This window comes from Cyprinus carpio, chromosome B25 (assembly GCF_018340385.1).
Source record: "Cyprinus carpio isolate SPL01 chromosome B25, ASM1834038v1, whole genome shotgun sequence".
NCBI classification, from domain to species: domain Eukaryota; kingdom Metazoa; phylum Chordata; class Actinopteri; order Cypriniformes; family Cyprinidae; genus Cyprinus; species Cyprinus carpio.
In genome coordinates, this window is record NC_056621.1 from 11,279,470 (window position 1) to 11,305,490 (window position 26,021).

The following is a 26,021-nucleotide window of genomic DNA, read 5'->3' on the forward strand; positions in this document are numbered from 1 at the left end:
GACAACACAAAGTGCATTGAATGTGTTCAAGTGGAATAATGGTGGTTTACATAACAGAATATATATTTTAGATTAAGCTTTGAGGCTCAGTTCATTCATCCTTCTCAAAACCTATTAAATTAGCCTATCATTTTATTCTACTCAGTTATGTGTAACCAGTTGTTTTGTTTGGTTACAGTTCTTTTCAAGATTCAAGATTTTTATTCATCACATACACGATTATATAGAGAATATATAACCAGCAGTGAAATGTGAGTCAGGTCCGCTCCATGGACAGTGCAATTATTAAAGAATACAACACAGAGGAAAATATACATAAATATAGGTATGAAAAAATGAAATAAAAGTAAACAATACAAATATAAGAATAAAATAGCTATAATAAAAAAGTATACTGTAGAATTAAATATAGAATAGAAAATAAAATGTGCATGAAAGTATACTGTAGTCATTCAAAGGAGTAGTTCTACAAAGGAGGATTGACCATTTTTTTAAAAAATCTATATTTAATTTTATTGATAATTGTATTAAATACTATAGTATTAATATTAGTTGGGTGCGCAATGTGATGCCCGATTCGCGAACAAATGACTCGTTCGAACCGGTTCTTTTCGGTCAAAAGAATCAGTCACAGTATACATATAGCCTAGGCTTATATTTTTTTTTAAAAGATATACAGCCCTATCTATCTATCTATCTATCTATCTATCTATCTATCTATCTATCTATCTATCTATCTATCTATCTATCTATCTATCTATCTTTCTAAATTGCAAAGTAACTTAAAAATAGCTTACGTAAAATTCATTAAAAACGTTCGTTGAAAAAAAAATTAACTCAAAAAGTAATGTAAAATGCTACATTTTTTCCCACAAATTTAAATACATATCCTTACATCACTTAATTTTCAAGTTCTACGATAATGAACTGTTTTTAATCGTAAATATAACCATAAGGACAACCAAATGTATAGCTTCACAGCCTTTTATTTGTATTTCGCGTAGCCTATATATTTGCAACTGCTGACATTGTTTAATAAAATGTTGCTCTCTGAAACCATTTTGGCAGATTTTTTTTTTTCTGTTTTCTCATTCTTCAATTTCTCTCCAACTTGAATTATTGTGGATTTGAGGAGCACAAGTGGGATTTAGTGTAGCCAAATGATCCTGTAATAGAAGTCTGGTGTGGGAGGAGCAGTTTTAGATTGGCAGAAGACAAGGGATCCCAGAAGGCTTGTACTGAGGGTGATGCGAGCCAGCCAACAGCTTTTCATTCATGAAGATGCAATTCAGCCCGGACACTTGGTGTTTTCTTTGGGTGTAGCCCAGCTGAGTGAATTCAACCAGTGTCACGGGGCGCTATGCGCTCAGCTGGAGCCGTTCACATGTGTGCAAACTTGTGGGTTTGATCCGAACACCGCTGGACACTGTTCAATTCAACTTTCCTTATGGGATTGTGCTGGGCGAGTATGAAGAGCGCTGTCAGAAGCTGGAAGTGGCGGTCAGCAGTGTCTCGATAGGCGTTATAGGAGTGTTCATTCAGAAGGATGCTGGTGGGAAATGCCTGCAGACAGAGAGGATGAGATTTGTGGAAAGGCGCTGGAGCTTCTGTCCGATCTGTGCTCGAGAGGAGAGGTGCAAGATAAAAACTGCCGGGATTTCACCTACTATTTCCGCGATCTCGGGAGACCGAGATATTCGGACTCTGGTAAGGAAACTGAATTGTCTTCAGATTAAGTTTTATTAATGTTTTGTATATCGTAACTAATCCATTCACATTTAAAAAGTCGCGTTCAGCTGGTCTCAAACTACACATGACCCTTAAACTTGTTGTCATGGCACTTTAACATTTTTTTTTTTTTTTTTTTTACTTGCTAGAAAGTTATTAGAAGCAAATTTCCTAAATTTAAATATGTACATTTCATTCATGCGTTCGACTAATTAGCAGCTAGCATTGATAGAGTTTGTTGTCATTAAAGTAACCCCACCCAATAAATTATAAGAAACAAACTGTATTTATTAAGATTAACGCTGATATAAAACAATTGTTGTCAACGTCTTATTTACACAATTCAGGTTACTAGATCAACCCCCCCCCCCCCTTAACTATTTTTATTTTATTTTATTTTATTTTTTAAAGACTTAAGTCTTTTTTTTTTCTTAAATTAAATGTACATTCAAAGTAAATAAAGTTATTTTTTAAATAAATGTGAGGGTTCGCTGTGAATTCTGGGAAAAAAAATGTATATACTGTATATATACATAGATAGATAGATAGATAGATAGATAGAGGTATTAATATATCTATTTTATTAGTGTAGCCAGGACAAGTGTACACACACACACACACAAAACAAGCCCCAATCATCATTCCCCACAGTCCAGCATTAATGACCTATTTAGAGCTGTCCTGTATTTTAGCATTTGAAAATGCAGCCTACATTCATTCAGATTTGATTCTGCAGCATATCAGATGCAGTGTAATTTTAGCACTACTATTCTTGCAGGAACACTAATAACCTTTTTTGCTAATTTATGCATTCAGAAGTTAAATTAAGCATAAAATGATTATACAGGCATTCAACATTCCTAGAAGGCTTCACAGGAAACTTGTAAATCCACAAAACAACCTGTCATCGATGACAGAAATAGAGCATTGCTTGATTCAGTATGAAGTATATGAGCTTAACTAAACATTAGCTCCACTGAACCTTCATTCATAGATCATATAGCCTCTCCTCAGACGCTGTCGTCTTCATCCTCTGAGACACAGAGCGGTCGACAGGAAGCCATTAGGATTCCACCCCACCCTGCTACTCTGTACACTTTCTCCTTTGCGATTACCCAGCACTGACATCCGTTAACACGAGGCCTTCAGACCCCATGGGAGAACGATTCATACTAGTAATTCGGTCCCTCAAGATGGGTTGTACAAGAATTTAATGAAAGGGAACAGCTGAGTTCTGAGGAACCCAGTAAATATACTCTTAGCCTGATGGGAATTCACATGCATCGCTGCAAAGTGCTTGTATGGAGGAAAGTCTTATGTAATGGAACCCAAGGGAACCCTGGCACTTTGAGAGGTTAATAACACATCACTGTAATGGATAGACAGTTCAGACGACATGGTGTGGACACATATTGACAGGTATTTGGGAAACTGATGGTTCAGACACAGGAAAGACAGTGTTTCGTTCTCGCACGGGCAAGACGTTTATGACACGTCCATGAACCATGCTGATAATATGTGCCAGTGAAGGGCTATTGACTGTGAAGGTTGTGTACTATGTGAGTCATATTTATTCATAGCTATAGTTTCTACTACCGTTGACATCTGGACTGTCATAAAAGTCTTCGATTGGTCGACCTATAAACACTTTTCTTCCGTGCGGTGGAAAAAACTTTGTGTCTTGCCGTCAAATTCGCAAACAGCCTCCCGGCTTCGTTCTGATTGGCTAACAGCTGCTAGCATCTGCGGTCTGCCACCTGGAATTACAGAAGCAGAAATAAAAATAGACATCGTGAGAGGTTGAGTTGGGTGAATATGGTCTTTCGAACTACCTTCATGCTCGTAATACGTATGGTGCGCGATTAAATAGTGTTTTTGTGTTCACATGTGAACAAATGACTGTCTGGATTTATGTCACACCTGCTGATGCTCAAGTGGACACCTGCTTAAAAGATGCAGAACAATATGATCTCTGGGAATGTAGTATAAAATGAACATGCAAATTAGGATAGGAGAGGCAACTTGTTGGGAAGATCTGGCTTTAATCCACTTGACACCTCAAATTCAATGTCTTGACTTCTCTGGCAAGTGTCCCGACCTTTCTTGGAGACATTCAGGTGTGCTTACCTCAGCTGGAGGAGTTTCATACGTAAAAATGAGTTCATCTTTGCTCAAAGGACAAAAAAGACTAGGAGTAAAGAAAATGCAATCTGTTTTTCTTTTTTGGAGAGGGATGGTAAACAAATTCGCTTTAAGCCAGTGTCATTAATCTTGTGTTGGATAAGTGAATAATGTGATGTCAGAGCTTCGAAATGAGTTTAGTGTCTTGTGGGATTGTAGAATCGTTTTAAAACGATGAGACGCAATCTTAGTTTCCATATTTGTAACCATCACAGATGCAACATGAAGATGTTTCCATAGAGATGCACTGATCTTTCTGAATGCTTGCTGTTAAGGCAAGAGATATCCACATTGAGTGAGCAAGCTTAATTGTATTTGACTCCTTTTAAATCTACCTCCCTTTTGTGGCTAGTTCACTCAGCAGCCATTTTGGAAATGTGATTTGCAGTTGTACAAATACAGCTCTTAGATATCTGAAAGGAAAAAATATATGTTTTGACAGATATTTAAAATTAGGAATGAAATCAACTATGCTGTCATAAATCAATGAGTTTTCTTTAGCTCACATTACACAAACGAATTCTCAAGCTAGTCAGGCTTATGTGCACTCAGTAGTAAACAAACAGGCGATGCCTCTATAAAAAAGGCAGTTGGACCTTTTAACTTTAAGTGGGACTTCCATTTGTCTAATAAACAACATCTTCAGAAAAGCTCTCACACCAAAAAGAGTTCATTTGAACCAATCTCCCACACTTGATTCATTTGATGTGAGCTATTAGCTGCTCACATGCTAGTCGCATCTTTTAGGCATTTTTATGTTTCACAAAAGTTTCCTTATCTTGCAGATTCAAGTAAATTTCATTAGCACTTTTTCAGCCATGTAAGATGCCCTTTATTGTTTTATCATCTCAGCCAGTAACTCATACCCTAATATTTACTTGGAAATCTACAGTGCATGATCATTATTTTTTAGTTCAGAGTTAAGCTTGGTGTCCTATTTAGCTTACCTTTAGAGTCCCACACTGAAACAATATGCATGAAATATTATTGGACTGAATATGTGTCTCAGTGAGGCTGCTAGGCAGAGCATGTTCTCTGTTGCATCATTTATTCATATTGTATGTCCGTACCTTAACCTTAAGGACACACTGACTGTAGAGAATGTGATTGTTTTTAAGTGTGTATATTTTATTATTTTATATTTTTTTTTATTATTTTTTGTTTTTTGTGTGGTTTGGGTTAACCTTCATACTTTTCAAAAAATTTTTATGTATTATATTATATAAAAAATGTGATGTTGTGTTTTTTTTGTTTTTTTTTTTTTTTTGTATTTGTTTTGTTGTTTTGTTTTAAATATGTAACATCAAATTTGATATCATGTTTTTCATAAAGTGTTTATAACACAGTGTGTTTATTGTTTTATTGATGTTGTGCTGGTTTTGCTAATGTAGCCCATGGTTAATTTACTGTGTCATTGAAATCCCACTGAGTCTATTAAAGTCTATGGAACAGTGTTGAATGCTAATAATACTGATTACACCTTGACAGCATTACAAAAAGGAAGCAATGATTAATCCATTCAATTTATGATTTCCCAGTATGAAGCCTGCAGGAGGATTTGTTTTGTCAAATGATTCTAGCTTTTATGAGCACTCATGAAATTTCAGAACAGCTACTGTAAATCAAGAGGCCAGCACTTAATATCTAGTGCAATGCTATTCTTTCATGATTTATTGGGAAGTATATTTCATCATTATTATAAAACTCAAGATGTTTAATAGTGACTTTATATAAAACATTGTAAAAAAAGTTTATTTTAAAGCTTGGGCTACCAATGTTTTGAAATAATATTTCCCCCAGTTCATTATTTAATCCTTATTTTCTGAAAAACACAAAATGAGAGGTTTAGTAGAATGTTTACACTGCTCTTATGAAAGTGAATGGTTTCCACAAGATTTTTGAATCTTATATTTTTTTTGTCATTTTTGAAGTTTGGCAGCCCCTGATTGTTTTATTTTTTGCAGAAGCTGCATTACTATCCTGTCTAACATCTTCTGTGCTCTAGACAGGAAGGAAGTCACACAGGTTTAGAATCACATAGGTGTGAGTAAATAATGAGAAAATTGCAACCATTTTTAACTGAACTATTCCTTTAAGGACACCCCTAAGTCTGTCTCAGGTGTGCTAACCTGCAGTCTGAATGAATGCATTTTCTTTCCCAGGTTCAGGGAGAAAAGATCGGAGTGGACAGAAAAGCAAACAGAAGGCAGGGCACTCTAACAGGGATTCATTCAGTCCACACTAAAAGCATCTCTCCCTGGGTGGCCTAATTCAGAGAAACCTTCTCAAGGGGTTGAGAGAGCGAGGGAGAATGAAAGAAAGAGGGATACATAGAGAGTCAGAGTGGATCTTAAATGTAGCATCTATTACTGTGAATTCAGCAGCTAGAGTTAAGCTTCAACTGCAACCCAGATATTAGAGATGTCCTCTACAAAATATCTCAATATCTGGATTGCAAAAAGTGTTTTAAAGTTTTCGGATTTCATTTTTGAAGGAAGAAAAATAATTAAATGGCTTGTAACAGATGTCTTTAAAGCATTTATTAAAGCTCACTTGTTGAGTTGAGTCCACCTAGGATCCCAGGGGTTGCCATTTGTATCGCCTGCTCAAACAAAAACTTATAAGCTGCATAGAATATATACATTAGTTGAAGGATATTTACTAACTTTGCAGACTTAATCCAGTCATTTAATTTCTCTTAATGAGTCTTTGAATTAAATTTTTTAATTAGTGTAAAATTATAGGCCCATTCACACCAAGAATAAGTATATTAGCCACTCCATAGCACAATGATCTGTTTAATATGGGTGTGCACTGCAGTTAAGACATCTGTCCCTTTAAAAGAATAGTTCACCTTAAAAATGAAAATTGTCATCATTTACTCACCCTCATGTCATTCTAAACCTGTATGAGTTTCTTTCTTGTGTTGAAGAGGAAAGATAATATTTATTTGAAAAGTTGATGGTCCCCATTGACTTCCATAATACGGGTGGATTCTGATTAGTTGTCAGTTGCTGTGTCTCATTTCGAAAGCTGCACCCTTCAGAGGTCCCGTTTGTTGACCGCATATGTCATCAAGGCCGTCTCATTTCAGAAAGTAACCACTACATACCAATTTAAGAAAGAAATTACAGTAATTTACACTTCACTAGGAATAAGTCAGTTTTATAATGGTATTTTTTCTTTTTATTTGACAACCTCAATGACATATGCAGCCAACAAATGGGACCTCCAAAGGGCGCATCCAATCAAACGAGACATAAATAATATTTATATCATTCAGTAGCTGCATTGTTTCTCAGTGTTGTCTTTATTCTTATAGAATTGGAATGATTCACACACAGAAAGCCTTTCTGATTGACTAGTTTTCTGATATCCACTCTCAGTCTCTTGATCTGTTTTAATAACTTTGTTAACATTTTTTTTTTCAGCTGGAACCAGGAGGGTTATTTTATTTGATTTAAAAAATAAATAAATAAAAAAATAAAGCTGCTTACAGCACTTCTATTCTATAAATATCGTCACAGTTTTGAACACCATCCAGTGACCGACTTTCTCTCTTGGTTATTGCTCCAGATGTGTCTGTGAGCCTGCTGTCCCTCTTGGTGACCACATGTGGCCTGGCGCTGTTTGCAGTCTCCTTGTTCGTGTCATGGAAGTTGTTTTGGGTGCCATGGCGAGATCGCTTCTTTCCCGGTCTAAAGGACCAGCAGGGCGAGCAGCAGCCGGTCCTGACCGAGGTGGAGGGCCTGGAGCGGGAATACAGCGAAGACTTCAAAAAGGATCCCAATGCGCCGACGGTGCTCCCAGAGTCAGCCATGAAGATCAGCCACACGTCCCCGGACATCCACCTGGAGGCCCAGACTAAGGCCAAGGAGCTCAACCACATCCACATAGCTCGAGTACAGCGACAAGTCACCGAACCGACCTCATCTGTCAGGTGAGTCATGTTTTCCTAACTTCATCAGACGTAATCACTCACCCACCATTGATATTCATTTAGCAATTCCCAGCTGGCATTTGTCAGACAGTATGGGCCTTGGTGACCTTCAGCTTTAATTAAAGTTCTTCTCAGTCTCGTTATTCAGAAGATGTCTAGTATATGAAGCCAACAGACGTCCGCCCCCTTTCTTCTTGTTTCAGGCACAACTCAATCAGGAGACAGATGAACGTCTCCAACCCAGATTTCAACTTGGCCCAGTTCCAGAGACAGGAGTCCATAACGGGTCCAGGTTTGGGCCGCATCAAGCCTGAGCTCTACAAACAGCGGTCGGTGGACGCGGACGACGGCAGACGAGCGGACAGCTGCGGCCGCTTGCACTTCATCATCAAATACGACTGTGACTTAGAGCAGCTCATCGTGAAGATCCACAAAGCCCAAGATCTACCTGCCAAGGACTTTACGGGAACATCCGACCCGTACGTGAAGATCTACCTGTTGCCAGAACGCAAAACCAAGCATCAAACCAAGGTGCACCGCAAGACTCTGAACCCCATCTTTGACGAGGTTTTCCTGTTTCCTGTGGCGTATGCTGAGCTTCCCACGCGCAAGCTCCATTTTAGCGTCTACGACTTCGACCGCTTCTCGCGCCATGACGTCATTGGTCAAGTGGTGGTGGACAACTTCTTGGATCTACCTGACTTTCCGCAGGAAACCAAGCTCTGCAGGGATATCCTTTATGTTAGTGCGGTAAGTCTGCTCCAGCGTGTTTATATATACTGAACTTGCTTTTTCAGTGTAACATTTTATGTGCCCAGTTCTCTTAAATAATGTTGACAATGGTGCAATCTTCAGTTAGCAAAATTCATGAAAGGAAAGCAAGGCAGATTTGTCACCATAAGGATTTCAGGTTTGATTTAGGTGTAGGTTGTATTAGCTACTGTATGAAGTGTTACAACACTGTGGGGGCTTCGAGTGCATGGTTTTATCCAGGTACAGGAGGCTGCTATTGGAAATCTATGTGGGGAATTTGTACACTGATGATTGTGTCAGTTTAAATTAAAGCTAACACGAGAACTGTGTGTGTTTCCCTTTGATTTCAATAATTATAATCATTTTGAGATGTATATATATTCTGTTTGTATTTATTTGCTTTTTTTAATGCTTATAATTAGTGAAATCAAGGGGGGAAAATCTATAATTTAGATTATAGATTTTTTCAAGCAAATTATTTATTTTATGAATCAAAAATGCATTTTTAAATTGTTACAAATTTTCAAATAAACACTGTTATTTTGAACTTTCTCTTCATAGAATCCTGGAATAATGGTATGGTATGCACAAAAATATTAAGCAGCAAAACAATAATTCAATAATTCAACACTTATGTTTTATGAGCTGCAAATTAGAATATTAGAATGATTTCTGAAGGATCATGTGATACTGATAACTGAAGTAATGGCTGTTTTAGTCAGTTGTTTACATTGTAATATTTCAAAATATTACTGCATTTATGATCAAATTTAATCCAGCATTGGTAAGTAAAAAGTAAATGAAGCAAATCTTTGAACTAACAAAAAGTGTGTTAGTTGTTCTAAATTGTATATTGTCTAGTTTTCATTTATTTCCATTTTATTGATAGATACATCAGACAAAAGCTTTTGACTGTTGTGACAAATCTTACCACTTATTAAAGGGATAGTTCACTCCATTAATGGCTTCAGAACATTACTGTTGAACCCCTGATGTCACATAGACTATTTTAACAATGTCCTTACTACCTTTCTGGGCCTTGAATGTGGTAGTTACATTGCTGTCTATGCAGGGTCAGAGAGCTCTCGGATTTCATCAAAAAAAAATCCTAATTTGTCTTCCAAAGATGAACGAAGGATTTACAGGTTTGGAATGACTGAAGGGTAAGTAATTAATGACAATTTTCAGTTTTGGGTGAACTATCCCTTTAAGGTCTTTTATCATTTAAAGTAGTTTTAAGTAATATTTAATTGACAGGTTTAATATTTTTGTTACTTGTACAGTATATAATTTTCCAGCGTTATTTCTCAGAGATCAGATTGAGCTTCACACAAATGTGTTGGAATTTGTTAAGATCCCTGACCTCCATCCTAATAGATTCTCCAATTCGAACACTACTGTGTACTTTGGCAAGATTATGGTGGTGTCAACAGTTCTTTTTAACACTATAAATGATTATTAGACCCATGTGACCACTCTGAAGTAAAAGCAGTTAATAGTCATACTGAAAGAACAAGTGACAATATTTGAGGATGGTTTCCTCTCTCCTCCGATCACTTTCATGCTTCAGAGGTAGCAACATAAAAATATACTTTGAGAAGCGTGAATATTTCATAATCACACATGATGGCCCACGTAGGGATGACCTATATTTGAAATAGCTGGAGAGCTTGCTCTGACATGAATTTACGGCGGTTTTAGGTTTATTGTTTTAAACGGGAGAGTGCAGGATAGATGTCTGATGGGGGAAATTGATCCGTCTCTCAGGTGGACCTGTGCCAGCTGTCTGGAGTAAATACCCTCAGCCAAGAACAAAACAGAGGTTTTTGTGCGTAGGCTTTCTTTCATGACATACAGTATTTAAAGAAATAGTTAATCCAAAAATTACAAATTTTTTTTGATTATTATGATGTTTTTTTGAAAGAAGTTTTTTTACTTGGTTTATTGTGGAAGTAAAGTTTTTTTTTTATTTATTTTTGAAACCGAATCTGTAATTTGAAATTGTAAACTGATGCATATGCAGCAACCTACGTAAATATTCTCACCAGTTTGGGTGTAAGACGCTAAAATACATGACAAACTGCATCCTTCAATATGGCACAAATTGTTTTATATGTGATGGTTGGCAATCAACCGGATACAGTACTGTATATGAACATTATCCATGCCATAAATGTCAACAAGTTTGTGTTTATATATTATTTTAATGTAGTGGTGATTTCATGTCATTTTAACTTAATTTTTATTTCGCCTATTTTTTATACATTTCTCGGAAAAAGCTCAAACCAGCAAATTTCACTGGATCTAGAGGTTAGCTTGAAGTAGTAGCAAGCGTCACAGGCTGTTTCAGTGCATATAAGTGGGCCATACCTCAAGGGAATGCCAGCTTGGAGGAACACAATCCTCACGTGCCATCCATGCATTAATCATTTTTGGAGGCTTGATTGTATATCTGACATAACTAATGTGATACTGTGAGACTTTACATTTTTTTTAAATGTGCTCATCCTCAGGCCATCCAAGATGTAGATGTGTTCATCAGAACAGATTTGGAGAAATGTAGCATTTCATCACTTGCTCGCCAGTGGATTCTCTACAGTAAATGGGTGCCGTCAGGAATGAGAGTCCAAACAGCTGCTAAAAACATCATTATGGATTATGGACTCTTTTTCTTTTGGCCTGAAGTGACAGTTTAAAGATAAAACACCTCAATGATGGATTTGTTTCTTACAAACACACAGCTTTTCACTTCACAAGACATTAATTGATGGACTGAAGTCGTGTGGATTGTGATGTTTTATCAGCTGTTTTTCTGACGGCACCCATTCACTGCAGAGGATCCATTGATGAACAAGTGATGTAAAGCTAAGAAAGACATAAAGAAAGTACAAAAACACGGTTCATGTGTATCAAAAAGTAAATAGGGTCAATGTTTTGAATTGATGTTGACTTTAAAAGAGCAGGTTTATGCTAATTATGATAAATCATGTTTACTCAAGCACTGGTTGACCTTATTGAATAAAGCCGACGTGTGATTAATAAGAACAGAAATGTGTAATTTGTACCATTTATCTGTATCTTTCTGCCATCTCAGTTGGATTGAATCAGGATCATTTCTATATAACTGGCATTGATCAGCATTGAACAGGCTGGCACAGATGTCAGAGTGCTCTCTGTCTTCATGCTAACTCTCTGTATTACTTCAGGGATTCTGAGTAACTTGTTAAAAATGCATGAGAGTTCCAGCAGCACAGCCGGTCTTAGATTGAAATGAAATACAATCCACCATACACGATCATGACATGCAAATACAACTTTCCACATATCACTTCTGAAAAAAAAAAAAGCAACCTTAACCTTTCTTCTTTTTTTTTTTCTTTTTTTTTTCTTTTTGGAACGCAAGTAATTTGCATTCCAATCTGAATGAATGATTATGTTTGCTCAGATCTGTTCAAGGTGTAATTTGGCTCTGCCTATAAATAAAACACAAGCTAGTTAATGTACGAAAAGGCCAATCCATTCCACCCAGCTGGAGGGTGAAAGATTGAGGTATCTCTAATCCGGAAGAGTAAAAGGTCAATCAGCAGGATTTAGTGCTATTGAGTCTCCTGTCAGGATTCATCTCTAACCATGAGACATTTACCTTGTATTATGACTGGAATGACACTTTTTGTGAACTATGTGAGCTTAAATCCAGCTATTCTTGGCTTTCACTCACTTAGAGGAAACCGGGAATGATTGTGACATTTCACACTGTGTACATGCATGTCTTAGTGGTTTTTTTTTTTGTTTGTTTTTTTTTGCTCATTCAGGCTGCATTTATTTGATAGAAACACAGTAGAAAATGGTAATATTGTGGTCTATTTTAAAATGTGGTTTATTCAGAAATCATTCTAATATACTGATTTGTCGCTCAAGAAACATTTCCTATTAGTATCAATGTTGAATGGAGAAAAGAGTTGCTTTTTTTATTTGGTGGTTTAGTTAAAAAGAATGGAATGTTTTTTTTTTTTGTGAGAGGAGAGTGTTATATACATATGGTGTGTTTTGGGTGAGTAAATCATGGGCTAATTTTCATTTTTGGGTGAACTATGCCTATAGAAATTTTAAAAGAACAACATTCATTTGAAATAGAATTTTTTAAAACATTCTAAATGTCTTTACAGTCACTTTTGATCAATTTAATGCATCCTTGCTGAATTAAAAAATTTAAAAAAAAAAAAAGATTATCAACCTCACGGAAACTTTATGAAAAAGTAGCCTTTAGAGTAAATTTAATGCAATTATACTCATCATAGTCCCATACTACCATTCTACAGCAAGCAATATAAAAATCTAACTGAGGTGTAGGGACTTATAACAAAAGCAAAGCTTAAATTTTCCTGTGTGTTTTTTTTTTTTTTTTTTTAAATACCTAGACATGAAATATAGGAGTGTTTTGTGGAAATTGTTGAAAAAGATATAAAAGTGTAATTAGGAGAAATAATGTTGCTGTTTTTAGATGTAAAAGTCACATTTGTCAACAACTTGTCAACAACAGGTGAAATGACTCTCTGAGTTTATGGTTTAATTTATATATGAAATTAATGTTTTGTGCCAGTGCTATGAGTATAAGACTATCTGTGGTCACAAAATGGAAAGTCAGCGATTAAGCAAATGCTAACATGCCTCTTTACATCGGCCTGACTTTCATCGATGTTTTCATGATGCTCTGTCTTTCTGATGTGGCTACCAGCCCTTCTGCCTGCTAATAGGCCCTTGAAGGAATAAGGGGGGTGGGTGGGTCTGGAGATGGAGAATCACACTAGATAGACTCCCTCCGAACCATATTCAACCTCTTCACAACTGCACTATAATTACATTCACAGTGCGCAAGTGACCATAATTCTACCGCTGACTTGATTTAAGTGCTTATGAGAGCAGAGGCGTCTGTTATCCTATAGTCTACAGATGGAAGGGTGTAATTCAATTATTTCGCCTGAGAGGAATGGGTTTCACGAGGTCAAACCCTTAATGTCTCTTGCACACAAAAAGAGGGTGTGGTTGGTGCATTAATAGTGGTTTCTTCCCACCAAATCCCACCCACTTCACCATGCCCTTAATAATAGAGGAACCATACAAAGGAGAAAATTGGATTAACAGTCATATTTTGCTTTTTAAATTAGATATTTTATTGTTTAGCTAGAACTAATCAATTAATTTGTATTTCATTATATGCACTCTGCATATAAATGAAAATTTTATTTACTCACCTTCATGTTCTTTTTAGAGGCTTTTTGTTGTCCTCGATTTCGTGCAACACAAAAGTATTTTTGTCTTGCTTCAAAAAAGATATCATGAATTAATAATGGCAACATGTTTTTCCCTTACTTTAACTCATTAAAATAAAGTAACCAATTTCCACTTTTATTTCAATTTTATAGTGTATTGTCCATTTAAAATATCTGAAAATCCTTGAATCAATATAGATTTAATTGAGAAGCAACAATGAAGAACATATTGAGTTGTTTTTAGAGAATATATTTCATTTGTGTAGCTTATATAATTGTTCATTTTAGATAGTAATAATTAATTGAGAAGCAGCACTGCATAAAATATTAACTTTTCAAAGAGTACATATTCAATGCAAGTTTATTTTGTTTTACTGCACTAGTAGATTTTTTTCACTTGATTTACATATAAATAAGTTAGAAAAATGAAATAATCTGGCAGTCATAAGTGTAAATCAAAAAGCTTATTCACAGAAATAATGATTTTATTTTTAAATATTTTATGAAGTGCTGCTTCTGAAGTAGAGTTTAAACTTTTTTAGATTTTTTTTTCTTGTTTTTTAGTAAAAATTACTAATCAAAAACTTAAGAAGTCATATTTTTGCAGCATTTCCAAGTATTAAATCACTTTCAAACAAATGCATGTTCAAACTTAGCATGTAAAAATGTGTCACAACAGGTTTGACATCAGTGACAACGTATGTATGAATATCAGCATATTTGTTTTTAACATAAGCATAAATTACATGTGAAATCTCAAGGTTTTTCTGGGAAGATTTCAGTCATTTTTATCACACAAAGCTACTATGACATAATTTATCTCTTTTATGATGCTTTTTGTCCTTTTTTGGAGCTTTCCAGCTCCTAATCATGCTTCAGGCTTATAAGGAATAATAGCAGCGTAAACATTCTTTAAGATTTCTACTTTTGTGATTCATGTCTTCAACAAAGTCAGATATTTGGAACAACATGAGGGTGAGTAAATGATGGCTTTTTAGTGAACTAATCCTTTTACAAAAGCCTCTAGCTTTTTATTTCTTCATTTTGTGAGCTGCTTGCTTTAAAACACAAAGCATTCATCATTATAATGGAGCAACCAGGATTTGGCTTGATGAGAAGAATCCAATTTAGGATTTAATTTGCAACAACAGTCAACCTCCCTTCCAGTACCTCTCTGTTAATAAAGGTTGTGCTTCGTATGGATGAGACACAGGCAACAAGAGGAAACATTACCTTGCTCCCTTACCCACACTCCCTTTCCTAGATGCTAATTAATATGTACAAAGAAGAACAACAAACACAAACTGCCTACATTACATCAAGCCCATAGGCCATTACATTTATTGATCTTTCTGCATACTTTGATGTTACTAGGATGCCATCCAATATGAGAAGAAATATACTTCAAATAAGTTTGCCTAATAAAAATATTTTGCCATTTTTAAAAGCAGAGAACAGTATTGCTATGATGCAAAATCGTTCATTTTTGTTCTTTTTTTTTGTTCTTTTTTTTTTACCAATTTATTGAGTTTTTGCTGAATGGAACTAAATTAAAATAGTAAAATAATAATAATAATAGTATATATATATATATATTTTTTTTTTTAATTGTTTATGTATATATTTTTTTTTTTTTATTTTTTTTTTTATGTAAATAAATTGGGTTTTGTTTCATAATATTTTTGATAATAATAAAAAAGTGTGTTCCAAACATTTTTTTTGGACCCCATTAATTAAAAAAATATATATATATTTTTGTGTTGTACAGAAGATAGAAAGTCATACATGCACTTTTAAAAAAAAAAGGTTACAAAAGTGGCTTTTCACAGCAATGCCGTAGAGGAAAATCACTTTCCAGGACATTCTCATTCACCATTCCTAGCTGGTGGAATGATCTTCCCACCCCTATCCGGAATGCGGAATTCCTGACAATTTTCATGCGACTTTCAAAGCTACTTGACTTCATCATAAAAAAAGGTCTTTCTCTTTATTTATTCCTTCTCTTTCTAGCTTGTACTTATTTTAACAATGTATAAAACTTGGTATTACATGCACTTCCTGTGTCTGTTTGCCTCTTTAAGAAGAATCGCTTTATGTATCCCCCAACTGTAAGTCGCTTTGGATAAAAGCGTCTTCAAAATGACTAAATGTAAATGTAAGAACCAGTTTTGGTTCCCCAAAGAACCTTTCAGTGAACAGTTCTTAAAAGAACCATTTTTTTTCTTAGTGTGAAGAGCATTTTAATAATCTAAAGAACCTTTTTCCACTTTAAATAACCTTTCATGGAATGAAAAGATTCCATGAATGGTAAAGGTTCTTCGTGGAACCACTGATGCCAATAAAGAACCGTTATTTTTAAGGGTGTGTTTGGAATAACATGAGATTGAGTAAATACAGGCACAATTTTCATTTTTAGGTAAACTATCCCTTTAAATATGCCAACAGTGTTAGGAAAGATTGTGTTTGAAACTGTATTTGAACCTTTGGAAACAAAGACGTACATCTGGACTTTTTGCTTTATGGTAAACTGTTCCTTCATCAGTGTTCGAACTGTGTGTTTGAATCCTTGTTCCTTCAATGAAAAGGCAATTGAAGGTGATAGAGAGCTAGTTTACACTGGGGAAATGGACCTGAGTTCTGTGAGGCAGGAAAACACCAAGCATTTCCAATTCATCCCTGTAGAGCATTAATGAACACGGCTCTCAGCACAGTCGTCTGGAGCGGACGCAGCACTGCGACCTGGCCAGATAATGAGCCTATCTCTGCTGCTTGCTTCTTTGACCTTTCTGCTTCACCGTAATAGATGGAGCCTCCCGCTGTGCGAGAAGCCCGAGGGCTCTGAACTGCTCAGGATGGGACTGATCTATCTTAACAGGCCCTCTGAGCTCCTCAAATACACACAATCACAGATGATTAGATGTGTCAGGAAGCCTTAGAAGCCCAATGAGGTGTGCTGACCATTCATGCAGTTTCATTTACAGTGCCCAAAGTCGCTTCGAGAAAGACAGGAAGTCCATGACTGGTATGCACACACATTATTCACCAAATCAGCCATTTTCTTGTTGTAGCCTCCTTAAAACAAGTCTCCAGCATTTCAGAAAGAATCCAAGATGAAGTCTAAGTTTCAAGCAGTGGAGTCTAAGTCAAGTTTCAGGTGTTTAGGTAGAGGCCAAGTTTAGTATTCTGCTAAGTATACTACAAATGCATTTACATATTTAATAAAAATACATTGTAATTGAACTTTTTAATATAATGAACTGGTGTATTTAAACTGTGTGGAAGTAGTGCTGAAGTCCAATTAAAGTATAAAGTACTGTATATTTGATTGTGCTAAAGTGGAACTGTTGCAAGTATACTTCAGGTACACTTTAAATATCTTTCATTTAAAGGCTGAAATTATACACAGGTCAGTCCTCATCAATAGTGACATTAAAACACATTTTAGGCATAATATTAAGAAATGTGCATTGTGCAGTAAAGTAAAGAAATACTCCAAATAAAGTTTCATTGTAAGATTATATCAGTAAGTCTGAAGTGATATGTCAATAAATATGTTAATGGACTTGAAGTATATTTAGTATGGAACTAGTGTCATATTTGAGTTTCCATCTGTGATAAAACTTATTTTCAGAAATGTTTTTCTTACCTCACTGGCACATTTACTTTTGATTTTATTTTATATTTAAAATACTGCAGAGATAATTTATGATAAATATATATATTTAAGCGTAAACATAAAATTATAACAAAAACAATTATTTGCTATTTTAATTACTTTGAATATAAGGAAATAAATTTATTTGCTATTTTAATTACTTTGAATATAAGGAAATAAATGTGCTAGTGTCAAAGGTATATTCTATGAACTCAATTCATTTTGTTAACATTATTTGAAAATAGCTGTTTTCTATTTTAAAAATATTGTTAACATTTTAAAATAACTGTTTTCTATTTAAAATATTTTAAAATGTAATTTATTCCTGCGATGCAAAGCTGAATTTTCAGTCTTCAGTCTCAAATGATTTTTCAGAAATAATTTTAATATGAAAGAAACATTTTTAATTGTAATGAATGTTGAAAACAGTTGTTCTGCTTAATTTTTTGTGGAAAGTGATATATTTTTCCAGGATTTTTTGATGAATAGAAAGTTTTGATCAATTTAATGCATCCTTGCCTAATAAAAGTATATTTTTAAAAAAACCTACACTCTCCAAACCTTTGAACAGTAATGTGTATAATACCTTGCCGTTCAAGACAAAACCTGTAATGCCAAGTGATGGGCGTCATGCAACTTTGAGATCTTATATCTGTGGGGGGAAGAAAGATATGGGAGGCTAAGTAATGCTGAAAATTCTAACATGCTCTCAGCAACACTACACACCCATCTGATCCCAGTGCAGAGCGTGTCCATTAACATAGATCAGTTCATAATTGACAGCATGTGAAAGTTCTGGCAGCTGTGGGATCGGGCCATGCATTAAAGACCCATTTTGGTTCAGCACACACTTTGATTCATTACTAATGTATGGCCGTCATCTTCTCTTCCATTCTGTTGTGTCATTGCACTAACGCGCAGAGATGAACCACAGAGCTGCATGTATGCATAACTGTTGACCGCTGGTGACCCACGAACTACATAGTTACCTAGATCACATCAGTTTTAACACGATTGTGCTCTAGGGTGATGCATTTAACCCTGGTTTGCTCCAGAAGGCATGTCTGTATAGTCCACCTTTTTTCTACTGGCCATTTAAAATGTATTATATATATATATATATATATCTAGATTGTAATATATATATATATATATATATATATATAGATATATATATATATATATATATATATATACATATATATATATATAAAGTAGTTACATGAAGTCAGAAAGAAGTCAGATTTATTTGATCAAAAATACAGTAAAGCAATACTGCAAAGTATTTTTTCTATTTGAATATATTTTAAAATGTATTTTTTCATATGGTGGCAAAGCCATTGTTTGTTATATTATGTTGAAAACAGTTTTTGCTGCTTAATATTTTTGTGAAAACAGTGATGAACTGCAACTCAACAGTTTACAAAACAAGTACAAAGAACAATTTTTTTATTTTTTTAGAAATGAGTACATTTATTCAGCAAGTGTGCATTAAAGTAACAGTAAAAAGTAACAGTAAAAACATTTAAAATACCAAACATTCCTAATTCAAATAAATGCTTTTTAAAGAATTCTAAAAATGTACCCTGATTTAAAAAAAAAAAATGTTTTTAACATGATAATAATCAGAACCATTATTAATAATTGAGCAGCAAATCAGCAAATCAACTAAATGTTAGCAATGATTTCTGAAGGATCATGTGACACTGAAAACTGCAGTAATTATTTGCAATTACATTATGAAGTGTAATAAAATAGAAAACTTTTATTTTAGATAGTAATAATATTTCAGAATATTACTGTATTTTTTATCAAATAAATGTAGCCTTGGTAAGCACAAGAGACTTGTTTCAAAAACATAAAAAAAATCACAATCATATCCAGCAGTACATCAGCTTGTGAAAGACTTGAAATGTGTGCATTCTTCTTGTGCCATCAGCTAGTTAGCGCTGTTATACTTCTGTCATATTCAAATAAACAATCATTATCATAAATTTGAGTGGCGTGTGCGTGTGACAATATCACCATTAAGGCGATAGTATATGCTTTGTTGGCTCCCAATACACTGACGCTCATTATGATGAGATGTTAATTATGGATTGCATTTTTAGTTATACGAACGTCTCTAATTTAAAAAAAAAAAAGTGCAAATTGCGTCTATTTTCAGAAGTGATAATTAGACAGCAGGTTTCTGCTCGCTGTTAGGAGTGGATAAACAGGATTCCCTTGAGGTGAAACACTTCTCTGTTCCCATAAATCTGTTTTGAGTGCTTACGATACTTCAGACAACCATAATAATGTGTTTTATTTCTTAAACTAGCTGTATTGTATGCTGTTTCCCTTTGATATCCATTTATAATAATTCTTGCCCAAAAAAACAGTTGTAATTTAACTCTACATGACTGTTTTCTACCCTCTCTCTGACCTTTAAATATGAACAGGCTGTGGTTGTGTGTGTAATGAGCTGCAGTGTTTGCTGTGGGGTCAAATAGGATTGGCACTGCACTATTCTTCAATAGCAGTGTCTTTCATTCATATTCATAAAACAATGTGTGCCTTTCAGCTTTCTGTATGAAGAAACTCCAAAATATAAATATAAAACTTTGGGGTTTAACACTTTAAATGAACATTCTGAGCAACCACCAATAACACTCAAGCATTATGGCAGTGAGTTTTGCACTACAGTTGCATGGTTTTGCCCATTTAAAAATTGAAGTTGCATCCAGGAAAGTGTTTGTTTATATGATACTGCACACTTATATGGATTGAAAGAATAAATAGACGGTTATAATGTGTAGAAGCTCAGGGAAGGCTTGGTAAATGTTGTTTAATTTGCACTAAATCAGCTTTTATGATATGATTCTTTAAGTTAATGTATCCTGTTTCTGTGTCTCTTCTAGGATAATGTGGATCTGGGAGATCTGATGTTTTCTCTTTGTTACTTGCCAACTGCCGGCCGACTGACAATAACGATAATTAAAGCCAGAAATCTTAAAGCCATGGACATCACAGGAGCGTCTGGTAGGCTCCCCATCGTCCTCGCCTCTAAATGACTTATTGTCTCAGCGGTAATGATTTTTTGATGTCATCATGACATGTTAAAACATAGGGCGCCCTGGGTTCTCTAAAAGAGCATTGATTTAATCGACCAAACACTTGAGAATGTGGCAGGAGATTTTACATACACAAGTAGTTGCGAAGTGGGACTGGGCAAAATCCAGAATTTCTTTTGTCTAAACACAAGTGACACACAGGATTGCACTGGAGTACAATCAGATCAGGTTGAAAAGAAGAGCAATTAAGAACATTTACAGAAGTGGTTTTCTACCCTGGTGCATCAAAATAAAATAAAATAAAATAAAATATGTATTTAAATAAGAATTAAAATAAATAAATCACAAGTATGGATTCCTTTGTTAGTGCATGAGAGGATATATATATATATTATATATATATATATATATATATATATATATATATATATATATATCTATATATATATATATATATGATATATATATAATGAAGTAATTATAATGTGTATGTGTGTATATATAAATAATATACATTTTATAAATATAAAATTGTATAATTATGTAAATTACAAATAAATTATTTAAATAAATTATATATAAATAAAATAACATTTCATTGCTATTTATTGTATCTTTTTACAATATATAAATATTTTTGTTTATTTAATATTTTCTAAAAATGTATTTTAGTAACTGTTTATTAATCATATTTTTTTACTTATTTAGCTAGGGTGGAAGAACACATTTTATATGTATGATGATATATATAAGTCCATTTTAATTCACTTTTCTAAATTCAAATTCTGCATCCTGTTTGAACCCCATTTCATATGGAGGGCCAAATTACTCTATAAATATAAATAAATTGTTAAATACATAATTAAATAAATGCATAAATAAGTATTTAATAATTTATTTATTTATTCATTCATTTGTGTATTCATTTATTTATTTATTTTTTCATTCACACTGATGTACTAACAAATGGAATCCATACTTTTAATTTATTTACGTGCCGACAACCGTACCCCTGAAAATGAAATGTGGTGGAAATAAATAATTAAATAATTAAATGAATGAACAAACAAAAAAAACTGACATTTATTTATGTATTTAATTATGAATTGAACAGTTTTTTTATGTTTTAACATTTATTTAATTATTTAATTTTGAATAATTTCATCTTCAGTTGAAAAAAATGTAAAAGCCACTTTTAATTCAGTTCTAAATGGCTATTTATGTGCTTTTTCTGTCTTAGATCCTTATGTAAAGGTTTCTCTAATGTGTGACGGCCGGAGACTGAAGAAAAGGAAAACATCAACGAAAAGGAACACTCTGAATCCTGTCTACAATGAAGCCATTGTTTTTGATGTTCCACCTGAGAACATCGACCAAATAAGTCTTTTAATAGCAGTAATGGACTATGACCGGTAAGAAACTAATGTGTCTTAGTAGCTTTTAACTTAAAACTAGCGACATTACTCACATCATCGTATTATATCATTGTCACATTTACATCTGAATGAAAATGATCAAACACATTTGAATATGTCACATTGGGAAGTCTGATTCATTTTAGTGAACTGATTTGTTCAAAGGATTCATTTACACGAAGAGATTCAGAAAATGACTGATTCATTGTTCATGCACAGTGTTTTACACCTTTAAAAAACACCTTGAATTGAGCTTAGCTGCCTTTTATTAGTAGGCTATCTTGTACTAGCTTGTTGAAAAGACCAACATATGCAAGCAGCAAGCATCCAAACCAGCATAAACCAGCTTGGTCTTGTTAGATAAGCCTGTCTTTTCAAAGTCCCTTCCCCAACACTATTGTTAGCCCTTCAGTTTTAGCAGAGCTAATCCAAACGTACAGCTAGTAGCGTGGAGGGAGCTAGTGAGTGTTCACTGTCAAATTTGAACTTAAAAAAAAAGAGTCTCATTTAAATTAAATATGCTTTTAAATTTTGCCAAGCACAGTGCTTAGAGACTATAGAAGTTTATTCTTAGTGCTGGTGGGTGATCTGAGGAACAGCCTGAGCTGTATATTCCCAATGCAGCCAGAGATTCACATCAGATTTAGATCACTGTCCTGTTTGAGAAGTACGAACCCCAGCGTTTCAGTGTCTCAACGCTGCTGCACAAACAAATGAATAGAGAACGGATGAAGACAGAGAGACCTAGTCTCCTTGTGATGCATAGAGTGGAAGGTATATAAAAATATCTTGCAAAAATCATCATATTTTTCACTTTAAAGTTGGAAAAGAGGGGTGTCGTGGTTCAGCCGTCACATTTTAAGCTTGGATATGCTCTTCTCATTCACAGCGTAGGCCACAATGAGGTTATTGGCGTGTGTCATGTGGGAAACCGGGCTCAGAGTTTGGGACGCGATCACTGGAATGAGATGCTCACATACCCACGCAAACCCATCGCCCGCTGGCATCCGCTTGTAGAGGTAATGTTGAGCTTGCCATTAGCGCTTCATTTCAATTTCAACAGAATGATTTGTTTTCTTTGAAGTGTTTGGAGACCGAGATTCACTAACAGCCTGTTAATTACATTTGCTGATGTTTTGAGGTCTTCTGAATCAATCTTTAAATTTACTCTTGGATCCAGGGCTGTTTATTCTGGATATTCTTCCAGATAATATAAATAATAAAATGTTAATAGACATATTCATTTTGCAAGCTTAAAGGCACAATGCTATCTTTTGGGGAAAAATGGAAGAAACCCACAATATGATGAAATGTCCTCATGCATAGGAATAGAGAGATGATATAGTTGAACAAAATGACATTTCAATCCCTTCTGTGCTGTAAATGCCTGTTCTTGATATTACATCTGCTTTATTTTATGTTTTATTTTATTTTTGTATTTATTTGCTATAATTTAATTTGTTTATATTTTATTTACTCTTATTTATCCATTTATATATTTCATGTTTATTTTAATAATAATATTTTTTATTATTATGTATTCATTATTTTGCATATTTTATTATTTGTATTTATTATTATTATTTTGTGTGTTACTTATTTGTATTCTACACTGTTTTCAATGTACATTCTTTTCCAACTTGTTGAAAATACAGACAGACTTGAAATACTTTGATATTGCTTTAACTTCCATTTTTTTAGTATTTTATTTTCATATTTATGTTTATATTATTTTTATTTTCTTTTTATTATTTATTTATTATTACCAGTTTATTTATACCTTTACATTTTTAATAATAATATTTTATTGTAAATTTATAGTTTGGGATATTTTATTATTTTTGTATTGTGTATTTAGTTTATTACTTATTTGTATAATACTCTATTTTTAATATACATTGTTTTCAAAGTTGTGGAAAATACACACAGACTTGACATACTTTGATATTACTTTTGCTTTAACTCCAGTTTTCTTTAATTTTGTTTTGTTTTGATATAAATATTTTTTCTTTACATTTTTAATAGTATTTTTATGTATTTATGAATTTATATTATTATCGTCTTTTATTATTTAGTTTATTGCTTGTTTGTATCGTACACTATTTTTTAAATGTACATTCTTATTATAGTTCTCATCAAATACACATACTTTATCACATTTTAGTCTTATTTATTCTGGTGTTTAAGAACAATAGTATCCTACTTCCTCCTTATTGTCTCACTTTGACTCTCTTGGTGTGGCAAGTGTCTGAACAACAAATAGGTGCTGATGAAATGTATTCATATGTTAATTTTTACGTTTACATCTACAATTATGTACTACAATAACACTGTGCTCTATTGCATTTGGCTTACTGACATCAGAGATTTCGGGATAAGCCGTTTTGCAGCTTAAGTTCAGATGTTTTTGTTTTATTTTTAAGGATTGGGAAGAAAGTGTTTAGTTCTGAAAATTTCAGTATGTTTACATAAGATTTGACTTCATATGCTGCCATAATTACATCATGCAAAACAGCATTGCAGAAGTTATTAGAGTCAACCAAACCTATGAAAGTTTGCTAAGGAAACTTTAGGTGGTAATGTTTTGTCAGAAAAGTCCAGTGTAATGGCTTGTTTTGGTTTACCTCCAATCCCTTTGAGGAATCCCATAAAGTCTCTTTTAGGTTAACACTCATTTTCATCATCATCTTTCGATTTTTTTAAGGCTTTTCACACATTACTGCTCTGAAATCTTGTGTGCAAATCTTTGACCTCTCAGGAGCACAGACTACACATCTTCAATAATTCACAATCCCTGTCCTCCTCAACCATGTTATGCTCCTGGAGCTGCCATAACATTAAACAAACGGGAAGCCACAAGCTCTATAGCCTCGGCACAGCTCGCATAAACAAATACGAAAAACGCATCTCTGAAGATGGAGGTCAGCATTACGTCCAGCAAAAAAGGTTAATATGAGGTCGGGGAAAGGGTTTCATGAAGATTTCAGCTGATTTTTGCAGCCGTGGCACAGCCGCAATTGATTCGAAGGCAAAAACGGACCATTGTGACAGCACACTCATAATGACATTGCAGCACTTGGGCCGTTCAGTGTCACGGAATTCAATTTGGTTTCCTCCCACGATGTGTGTTACGTGTGCGCTTTAAATATGATTTTCAGCATCTGATCTGATTTGAGTTCTCCTCAGCTAACCCTGATTTTTTTCTCTGGCAGTGGGTTGGTCAGAGCACGGCCGGCGGTAGCCAAGGCTCCTATAATTCCCTGAGGACACCTCCTTCCCCGTAATGGATGCCGTCAAATTTCAGCCGTGGAGACACCCGGCATGGTCCATTTCACAACTTTAATGAAAAGGAAGGAGCGAGAGAGAGAGAAATATCTCTGTTCTGTTAAAGGTCACTTTAAATGTGCGCACACACTCAATGCAGTAAACACCCAGGACTCTTTAGCATTAAGGTTTCCTGGATAGAAGAAGAGTGTCAGGTCCACTGCATGTGAAGTGACCGTGTGTGAGCAGTATTTGGTTATTAAACGAGCCTTGAACATTGTTCTGCTTCTGTTGAAAACTTTAGCTAAGAGGTAAGTATTTTTGACATTGTCATGTTTTATGTATCTGTATAACACATTGTAATACACTAATATTGTTTGAAGTGTAGTGCATGGGGTCTATTTTGTGGTATTTTATTGTAAAGTCTTACTGTATAAAAATATATAAGAATTGCATAACAAGACTCGAGTCATGATTTATGCCTAAACGAAATACTGGAAAGAAACAGAAACTTTGATCATTTAAAAAAAACAAATAATAATAATAATTTTTATCATTCAGGAAGTTTGAGATTAAGATGTTTAACGTTGTTGAAGAAAGTCTCTTATGCTCATCAAGGCTGCATTTGTTTGATCAAGAAACATTTATTATAATTAGTAATATTGAAGCAATAAGTTGCCCTGCTTTATTTTATTTTACTTGTAGAAATGATTAACAACGAAGAGTATTTGTTTGAAATAAAAATCTTTTATAACATTAAGA

At 34.2% G+C, this 26,021-nt stretch overlaps 1 protein-coding gene across 1 annotated transcript; it reads left to right on the forward strand.

Moving 5' to 3' along the window:
* The first annotated feature begins 1,210 nt into the window (after positions 1-1,210).
* On the forward strand, positions 1,211-25,923 carry syt9b (synaptotagmin IXb). The gene is made up of 7 exons (XM_019122285.2): positions 1,211-1,707; positions 7,486-7,849; positions 8,053-8,599; positions 20,428-20,548; positions 21,821-21,992; positions 22,885-23,014; positions 25,208-25,923. Exons 1-7 carry the CDS (start codon positions 1,560-1,562, stop codon positions 25,277-25,279), a joined length of 1,554 nt encoding a protein of 517 aa, XP_018977830.1. The 5' UTR covers positions 1,211-1,559; the 3' UTR covers positions 25,280-25,923.
* The last annotated feature ends 98 nt before the right edge of the window (positions 25,924-26,021 follow it).

Coding starts and splice junctions, on each gene's coding strand:
- syt9b (XM_019122285.2), top strand. CDS start 1,560: ATGCCTGCAGACAGAGAGGATGAGATTTGTGGAAAGGCGCTGGAGCTT. Junction 20,549..21,820: donor GGACATCACAGGAGCGTCTG/GTAGGCTCCCCA, acceptor TTTCTGTCTTAG/ATCCTTATGTAAAGGTTTCT. Junction 21,993..22,884: donor GCAGTAATGGACTATGACCG/GTAAGAAACTAA, acceptor TCTCATTCACAG/CGTAGGCCACAATGAGGTTA.